Here is a 9,573-nt window from a genome sequence, read left to right as displayed (position 1 = left end):
TTGATCTTACCTGTTTCCACCAGTCACTTGACGCTTCTGCTTTTGACTCCGAAAACGATCGCAAAGATCGCGGGTTTGCACCCACGCAAATTTGCTAGAATGCACCAAGACTATCTCCTTGTCCTTATAACGAGATAATTGCTGATAAAGGGTCTTCAACGACGGAAATAGGTGTATAGGTGGTACCAAGTGGGTACCAAGTGGTACCAAGTGGCCTCCGAGAGTGAGCAGTTCACGCAAGTTTTCATCTACCGTCCTGCTCACTCCTAGGGCGGCGAGGAAAACACGACGCCGCCATCTTTGATGCAGCCCCCGATGTATACAGAAAAAGCGCCCCGCGACAAAGCGTAATTCGAATGGTCCGCCAAGTGCCTCTGCCGCCCCCAAAGTGACCCGGAGAACTGGAATAAAGCCGTGTAAATTCTGTCCCAGAGGCAAGTGCAACGAGCAGACCGCAGCCAACAGTCGCCCTCCCCGGGAAAATTGCGTGTGAAAATGAACTGTGGCGCCGCTCAACCCCCACCAGCTTGAGTCCCCGACGTTTGGGAGGATGTTCGCTTAAAACGCGACAATAAGGCAGCAAAAATGGCCACTACACAGGTGGTCACCTCCTGCGAGGGTGACCCGAACTTTGGGATCATCCTGTCGTTCATGGAACAGTTTGGCCCGGTGCTGGACGTCGGCGATTGGAACATCGCGGAGCTGAAGGCGATGCTGGAGAACACGGAATCTGGTAGGTGAATCGCGCTGCTCATCCCCCGATCTATTCGAATCCCGGTGTTACAGCGTGTCCCTTCTCTCTGTCTCCTTCTCTACAGTTCCACAGGCGCTGGTCGATCTGCACATCAAACTGATGCGGAAGATCAACAAAAAGGTTCCGCCTGCCAAGTGGGAATTGAATCTGGCCAAGTTTGCGCACTCCTACTCCCACCAGGACGCTTGGGAAATTGAACGGTTTGGCTACAAAACGGCCAATCTGGCCGTCAAGCTGCGAGTTCTGAAGGTGCGTCCGTGTACCGCAAGTGTGGCCGATGTAAGGAACTAATTGCCATCGATTGTTTCACTGTAGGCGTTGCTGGAAGGACAGTTCGATTTGAACACAAAATTCAAAACCCAAATCAATACGACCGTCGCTAATGAGCTGCGGCTCGATCCGCTGGGCCGCGATCGACAGGGCAATTCGTACTGGTACTTCATGGACAACAGTGCCAATCTGCAGATCTATCAGATGGACGCCGAAATGGAATGTTGGACATTAGTTGCTAGGTAAGTCCGCGCAGGGTGTCCGGGAGGATGGCTTGGGATTTTTGTTCGGTTTAAACCCGCTCTTTACCGCCCTACATTGCAGCAATCGAGATGAGTTCGTCAAGATGATTGAGACGTTGAAAGAGAATCGGCCTATCGAACCGCTTCCCGTGCCCGAGTTCGTCGAGGAGGAAGAGGACAGTGGTGCTGACAGCACGAGTGAATCGGAAGCGATGAAGCGCGGCATGATTCCCGCACCAACGGAAGCGCCACCGAGTCTGATCATATCACGCCGCACTTACAAGACGGTAACGGAGCACACCGAGCAAACATCTCCATCTGCTCCCGCAGCGGATAATGGCGGTTCGAAGGTGCAGCGAAAAGAGGACAATACGGCAGATGTAAAGATGGAAGAGGATGCTGATTGTAAGAGTGACGAGCGTCCCGCTGCGGATACCGCCCTGGATGATACCAAAACCGTCGTTAAGCAGAAGGAGGAACAACCGACAGAAGCCTCAACCCCGGGAGACGCAATCAAGGAAGAATCTCTGGAACTGAAGCCGATGAAGACTGAAACGAATACGAAGGAATGTGAAGCAATGAGTGTTGATACGGAGCCAGAGAACCCGGCCATCTTGGACACTGCCGCAGCTCCTAAAGAGACGGTCGAAAAAGACGTAGAGATGGAAGTCGATGAGAAGCCAGAGGTGCCTTTACCAAAGGCTGAGAACGAAGCTAGCACCGATGTTGCCGTATTGCCGTCGGATGCAGCTGCGAAAGAAGGATCCGATACCGAGGAGAAGCTAAAGGAAGACAACGAGGAATCATCTGGCAAGGAATCTCCCCCCACTGATACTAGGAAGGAAGCGAGCGATGCCACGGTTGGAGAGGCGATAGAAGATCCACCGGTGATGGTGCAAGGTGAAGGTAGTGGTGCTGATTGCGATAGTGCAACCGCTCCCGTCCAACCGCTGTTCAGTGAAGTGATCGAAGAACCGATAATGTTTTTCTATGGTCTCGGTGCTGGTGTCGAGAATGATATGGGCAATACGAAGAAGGTGGAAACTGCACTGGCCACTGGCACACACAAAGACACTGGCAATAATGGGGAAGGAACGAGCCTTTCGGGTGCGAATGGTGAAGAAGCTACTACTACTACCGATGCCGGGTCCGAAGTTGATGGAAGTCGAAATTCGCCGTTGAAAAAGATCGCGATCACCAAAGGGAACGATACGCCGGAAGAAGAACCGAAGCATGGCAAGGTGACGGCTGACGAGGACGCGAATGGAAGCCAACGAGTGGGTGCTGCTAGTGACGACGAGGACAATGACGTGGCTGAAGCTAAGGAAGCACATAAAGGTAAATCAACGCGCGACAAAGGTAACGGTAATAAACGGACAAAGAAACCGGCCACACCCGCTACGGCCGAAGAGGAAGAACCGTCAACCGATGCGAGAGTGAATGCAGCTTCGCGTGGAAAGCAAAAGACGGAAGTTCCTAGTGAGACCGGTTCTGTGTTGGTGGTTGAGAAGAAACGAGGCCGAAAAGCGGCCACACCGCGTAAGGCAGCAGCAACTGTAGCAGCAGCTGTGGTTGTAAGCCAGGAAGCGGAATCTTCTGAAGATGCCACGACGAAGGTCGATGCCGACGGTGCCAGTGTGGGCATTCCTCTCAAATCGGACGAAGCCACTGGAAGCGAACTGAAGTTTATCATCAAAAGTGATGAAAATGGGGGAGAGGCCAAACATATGACCGAGTCGGAGATGAGCGTGAAGCAGGAAACGAAGGAAGAAGACATTAAGGTGAAAAATGAACAGCCCGCTACTACGGTGGCCACTATGGAGGATGAGTCGAAGCAGCCAGAATCATCAGTGGCCGGTGGTGATGATGAGGGCACAAAGAATGAAGAGACGCCCAGCAAACCAGCGACGAACGATCAACAGAAGAAGCAGACTGACGTAGAGAAGGCAGCAGACGAGGAAGGGGCCGGTGCTGCCGAGGGTGAAAGTCCTACGAAAAAGAAGCGTCGACAACGGAACGGTCTGGGTGAGCATTCGTGAGGGTTGGTGGGGGGGGGGGGATGGTTTTCATTTCTGATCATTTTTCTTTGCTTGCCCGTTGCAGTTGATGGCCTGGACATATCGATGGTGCTGGATGCTGGGGCTGACGGTGGTGGCACCGTACGTCAGTCTCGCCGGATTGCGATGCAAAAAATCAAGGAAGAAACGAACCGACGCCAGATCGAGGACCAGATGCTGAAGAAGATGAAGGCCGATGCGGTGCAGAAGAAGAAAGATCTGGGAATGCAGATCTCGGACGACGATGAGTACCGCAAATCGGCTTCATCGGACAGCAGCAGTAGCACGGATGGTGGGCTAGGAGGGGATGGTGGCGGGCGTCGCCGGAAGAAGAAAAGAAAGAAGAAGAAGGGTAGTTTACTGCAGCAGCAACAGGAGCAGCTGCTCCAGAACAAGAAGAACGCCAAGTGGAACAGTGCGACATCGCCCGAAAGTAGCTCCGAAACGGAGGCCGAGGATTACTTTGCCGACGAGCACTACCACTCGGAGGAGGACGTACGGCGAACGAATGCGCTCAAGTCGGATCACGAGTTTTCGCCGGAGTCGGATCTGGAATCGGAGGCACCGGCGCAACCGCTGAAACGGGCCCGTACTGCGCGCAAAGCGAAAAGAGTGACCCGTGAGGAGGAGGAAGAGGAAGAAGAGGAAGACGAGAGTAACGAAGATCACGCGTGCCAGGAGTGCAAGAAAATGGACCAACCGGAGTGGATACTGCTGTGCGACTCGTGTGACAAGGGTTACCATTGTGCGTGCCTCAAGCCGGTCCTGTTTACGATCCCCGAAGGCGACTGGTTCTGTCCGGTGTGCCAGCATCGTCAGCTGATCGTGCGCCTGCAGTCCAAGCTCGACCTGTTCGATGCGCTACAGGCCAAGCTGGCAGCAGAAGAGAGGCGGCGCCGAGAGGAGGAACAGGTTGCGCGCGAAGCCGAACTGGCCGAGCAAGCGCTGGCGAATGAGCGCGAGGCAAGGTTACGGGCGGAGAAACGTGCCCGGCAACAGCAGCGATTACTGGAGCGTGCTGATGCTGCCGCTGAGCGACGATCGGCAACCGGTAGTAGCGATTCCGAGAGCGATGGTGATGACGATGACGGTGAGGATGCCAGAGAGCGAAAGGAGGAGAGCAAGCGGCAAAAGCGTAAACGCCGACAACGTCAAAGTCGTTCTGCAGCCAAAAAACGTCGCTCGGTAAGCGCATCCGGAAGCGATCGATCGGAAAATGGCAGCCACAGTGGCGGTGGCTCAAACACTACGGATTCCGATGACATACCGATCTACAAGCTGCGCCGCCGTGCATCAGCCAAAGTGAGCTACAAGTTTAACGAGTACGATAACCTCATCGACTCGGCGATACGGCGCGAGATGAGGAATTGCGAAGTGATCGACGATCAGCAGGAGGAGGAGGACGACGATGACGATGATCATCGGCGACCGGTGGACGAAGAAGAGGAAGAGGGCGGCTATGGTATGTCGAAGGGCAAGGACATCAGTACAATCATCGAGGCGACGGCACGAGAGGAAGCAGCACGAAAGAAGGCACTTTTAGGTGACAGCCACAAGGATGCCATGGACAAAGCAGGCGGCCACGGTGACGGCGATGACGAGCGACTTGTAAATGGCGGTAGCGATGACGGAGAACGGCAGCAGCAAAAGGTCGCCGCTTCTCGCAAGGGCGATGGCGGCGTGGTCGATGACGAGGAAGACAGCGAAGGTGTAATCGGTGTGAGACCGAAAGCGACCACGGGTGGCCAGAATCGCGGTGGCCAAGCGCAGAAGAAGCGCAAAAAGAAGAAAAAGCTTTGCCAGATCGAGCTCAGCTCCGAGGAGGAAGCCGGAGACGATGATTCCGATGAGGACTTCCGTGGCGATATGAGCGGTTCCGACGATGAAGAGGATGAGGAAGAGGACGATGATGACGACGATGAGATGAACAGCATGTCGGGTGATAGCGAAAGCTCGCTAGAGATACGCGGTCGCGGAAATCGAGTGCGAAAACCGAGCGGACGAGCAGCGGCCAAGCGACGAAGGATTGTGGAAAATTCGGACGATTCCGACGAGGACGAAGAGGACGAGGCAGATCAGCGTAGAAAGTCGGCGAAGGGAGGACGCAAGGGCCGTGTTTTGGACGATAGCGATGAGGATCTGGACCTGGATGACGAGGAGGACGACAGTGAGGACTACGACAGCGACGATCTGTGCAGTGACACGGATACGGAACTTAGCCGAAGTAGCAGCAGTGGTTCCAGCAGTAGCAATAGTAGCTCCGGTGCCAGCAGCAGCGATGGTGACTGGCGAAAGAAGAAGAAGAAAAAGAAAGACAAAAAGTCAAAGTCGAAAGGAAAGGTTTCGAAGGCAGGGGCTACCGGTGGCGGTGGTGGTGGTGGTGGTGGTGGCGGCGGAGCTGGTGCTGGGAAGCATATTGAGCGTCCGAAGAAAGCATCCACTGGAAAGGGATCGGGAGGTGGTCGAGGGAAGAAGGGACTCGCTGCCGGCAGTTCTGACCGTAGCGCTAGTGATCGCAGTAGTGACAGTGGAAGTGATATTGGTGGAAAGGGAGGCAAAACGATGCCCCGGATTGCGAAGAAACAGTGCAAGAAAACCGGAGGACCGGTGGGTACGGCAGGTGACAGTGATGGCTCGGCTGGGGCAGGTGAGAAGAAAACGGACCGAAAGACACGCGGCAAGAAGATCCATTACATCGTGGACGAGGATTTCGAAAGCTCGGACGATGGTATCCGGCCGGGTGTGCAGCGACCCGATACACCGCCGGAAGAGCGCGAACAGTTCATTCGGCGTCAGGAGGAAATCAAACGCATGCTCGCGGAGAACAATGCGGCCAAGGCGAAGGAGTTGGCTACTTCCAAGATTGACCAGCTGGTTGGTACCGGGGGCGGTGCTGGTGCTGCCGGTAGTCGCTCGGCGTTGAAGGAGGGATCCAAGGATTCGTTGTCGGTCGTACCGATGCAGGTGATTGAAAGCGCCCGGGTGCTGGACATTGATTTTCTGAAGAGCACCAGTGGAAATACCGCACGTATCGCTACCGTGGACTCGGTGGTTGACTTTGATGATGAGCTGCCGGAGGATTTCGATCCGGACGACGAGATGGATGACGAGGCGCTGGCTAAGATCATGGAGGAAGAGGACTTTGCACACCATCAACTGAAACCGGCCGCGGTAGCGGTACCTGTCACTCCCGGTGCAACGGACGTACCTCCTTCGTCGGCTTCTACGGCGGCTTCCACTGCAGCTAAAAGTAGACGAAAATCGATCGATCCGGATGAGTTTGCTCTGCTACAGCAGCAACAGCAACACCGGGCATCCGCTATTGCTCGTGTACCGGGAACCCATGCTAAAGAGCATCCGCTTCCTTCTCACCTTCCACCAGCTGCTTCGCAGTTGCCAGTTAACCTATCGCCATCCGGACCACCCTACTCAGCGATCGTGCAAAGTCCAATGAAGGCCTTACTCAAGACACCATCAGGTCCACCGATTACCGGTGGCATCCCGACATCTACCATCATATCTCCGAATGTGGCGAGTACGGGAAGAGGGGCTTCCACCATTTTAGCCAACGCTTTACAAACCGTACCACCCATACCACCGCACCATCATCATGGAGCACATCCCGCAACTTTACCTCCACCACCGTTGCTTAAGGAACCGCATATGAGCGGGCGGCCCGATATATTAATGCGCCACGGTCCGGGTCTGGGTCCGAGTAATCTTCCACACCCATCACTCTCATCGCTTGGTGTACCACCGGAACTGCACCATAAACCGGAGCTAGCACATCTCATCAGTGGCTTGACGGGGGTGCCTATGCGCCATCCGAAGGGTGTCGGTCCTCCGGTACATCACGGTGCTGGTGGGCATCATCGTATGCCACCCGTTACCGCGCCGGGTATCACAATGCCTCCTTCGATGCTCGGACATGCGCCACACCTGAAACCATCTGCTGGACCACCACCACCATCGCTACCACCATCAGTACCACCAGTAACGTCAAGCAATAGTATTGCCGCACACTCACAAGCACCAGCGGCCAGCACGGTGGCCAACAACAGTAACGCCGAGCGGCGTGCTGGACGAAGGAAAAAGATTACTCCGCTAAGGGAAGATCTAAAGCGAAAGGGTACCGGCGGTGAAGCTCCTATTCCTGCTGCTCATCAGGAAGCCCCTGCTGCAGTGCCAGCGTCACAGCAATTACCACCACCTCATCATCATTCGCAGCAGCCTCCCTTCTTAGCACATCCTCAACATCACCCACATCATCATCTTGCTGGAAGCCACGGTGTGCCAAGGTTACCATCGCACGGAGCTACGGGTCCACCAGTACGTCCACCACCTCCCATTACAAGCAGCCATAATACCGGTAAGCATCGGGTAAACTTACGCGAAACGACACTGTAGTAAGGCAGGATGATTTCAATTTGCGGCGCGGATTCTTCTTTTATCCGAATCCTCGATGAATTCGAGTTTTTAATTTCTCTGTCCACACTGTGCTGCCTTTAGAATGTGTTTTCGTCATGCAAGACTTTTGAACTGCAATTTCAATTTTGCATCGCACGTTACTGTGATCGAAAGTACGCTGCATAACTACCACACATGGCAAGCCTCGATTTGTGATTGTAGTGTACCACATTTGGATCTCATATTCGTGTTTCAGGTCAACAGAATGCTTCGGCCATCGCTGCTGCGGCAGCAGCTGCTGCCGCCGTACAGGAACTGGCAATCAAGGTCCAACAAACGCGGCCCGATGGAACAGCTGCTGGTGGTAACAGTAGCAGTAACAATAGCAGCAGCAGCAACAGCAGTAGCAGCATGCACATCAATGAGCCACCCATCTCGGTTCCTTCTTCGGTATCTCATCTTTCTTATCTGTAAGTTTTTGTCGCGCGCATCGCCCTTGGAATGCGACTGGAAGGAGTTTGAACCATCGATGTTTGTCTTTTGCTTCGTAGGTCGGAAAACCCACTGTTTGCACACCGCCTCGGCCCATTGCCCAGCAGTATTCTTGCATCCAGCAGCTCCAGCCTGCAGCGAATAGCAGCGATGAGCGGAGCAGGTCCACCATTCGGTGATCCGGCTGCCTACAATGGTGGTTGGAAGCCGCCACCACCAGGCAAACCCAAAACAGCGGGTGCCAGTGGTCCGGGAGCACCGCCACCGGGAATGATGGTTGGTCCACCGGTTGGCCCATTGGAACACTATCATGGTAAGATCGACGAAAATCATGTGAGGATGCCCGGTTATCCTTGAACCCTTTTGTCTGCTTCTGTAGATTACAATCCTGCATCGCATTACAATCCGTACTACAATGTGCTGGATCGTGCACATCATTTGAGGCCACCCAGCATTAGTGAGCTGCATCGGACTAGTGCGCTTTCACCTACCACCTTTACCACACTGCAGCCCGTCGATTCCTACCAGCATGGATTGAAACCGGCCAATGATCCTCCCCCTCCTCCTCATCATCATCACCATCATCCACACCATCACCATCCACATCATGCTGCAGCGACGGCAGCTGCCGTAGCCGCAGCAGCCGCGGCCGCTGCCGCTGCGTCTTCTGCTACAGCACCTCCACCACCGGCCACTTCCTCGTCGGCCATCACAGCGGTGGATGATTCGAGCAATTCGGGCGGTGGGGACCGGCTTACAACGCGGCCCCCTTCGTCATCGAGTATCGCTGCCGCGCCACCACCGGAGACGGTTGTGGCCGCTGTGGCTGCTGCTGCTGCCCCAACGGCAGCTTCATCATCGTCCGTTCCATCCGTCTCCCCTACGACGGTAGCGGAATCGATGGCTACCCCTCCATCGGCAGCCCCGGTGGCTGCGCCATCGTCCAGTGCTAGCACTAGCGTGTTCGGTGAGCTAGTAAGCTATTTCAGTTCCCAGCAGGACGATCTAGATTCGTAATGTATTTATATTTATATATATATATAATTATCGCGCAATTGCGGGTCGAGAGATGTGAGCAGTGTTATCACTAGAATCAAACTGTAGCGCTACCGTAGTACAGGACAGGAGCCTCAACTCCCATTTAAAAAAAAACCCCTTCAACCACCAAACCGCGGTCACCTTTCGTAGCCCGCGGCCGCGTATAAAAATAATCCACTATCCTTATTTAGTAGATGCTGGTGGAGATGGTCCGGTGCAAAAGATGGCCAAGCCGGTGTGCGTCAGCGGCGGTGGTTGGTAGATGAAAATATATTTGTTTGTAAGCAAAAAAAGTTATAACAATATACTCACA

The 9,573-nt window shown here is 54.4% G+C and overlaps 1 protein-coding gene across 1 annotated transcript in view; it reads left to right on the top strand.

Annotated features, from left to right (window-relative positions):
• Positions 1-316: 316 nt before the first annotated feature.
• The window catches only part of LOC126571225 (remodeling and spacing factor 1), a 9,305-nt gene continuing 48 nt past the window's right edge, over positions 317-9,573 (top strand). The window contains exons 1-8 of the mRNA XM_050229568.1: positions 317-733; positions 819-1,003; positions 1,070-1,266; positions 1,349-3,291; positions 3,370-7,692; positions 7,987-8,200; positions 8,282-8,535; positions 8,602-9,573. The exon at positions 8,602-9,573 is cut by the window's right edge and continues 48 nt beyond it. Coding sequence (XP_050085525.1) covers positions 586-733; positions 819-1,003; positions 1,070-1,266; positions 1,349-3,291; positions 3,370-7,692; positions 7,987-8,200; positions 8,282-8,535; positions 8,602-9,239 — 7,902 coding nt within the window. The 5' untranslated portion in view covers positions 317-585 and the 3' untranslated portion in view covers positions 9,240-9,573. The remainder of the gene's footprint in view (positions 734-818; positions 1,004-1,069; positions 1,267-1,348; positions 3,292-3,369; positions 7,693-7,986; positions 8,201-8,281; positions 8,536-8,601) is intronic.

The sequence above is a fragment of the Anopheles aquasalis genome, chromosome 2 (assembly GCF_943734665.1).
Source record: "Anopheles aquasalis chromosome 2, idAnoAquaMG_Q_19, whole genome shotgun sequence".
Classification (NCBI taxonomy): Eukaryota; Metazoa; Arthropoda; class Insecta; order Diptera; family Culicidae; genus Anopheles; species Anopheles aquasalis.
Note: the sequence above shows the minus strand (reverse complement) of the source record. Positions and strands in the feature narration are given on the sequence as shown.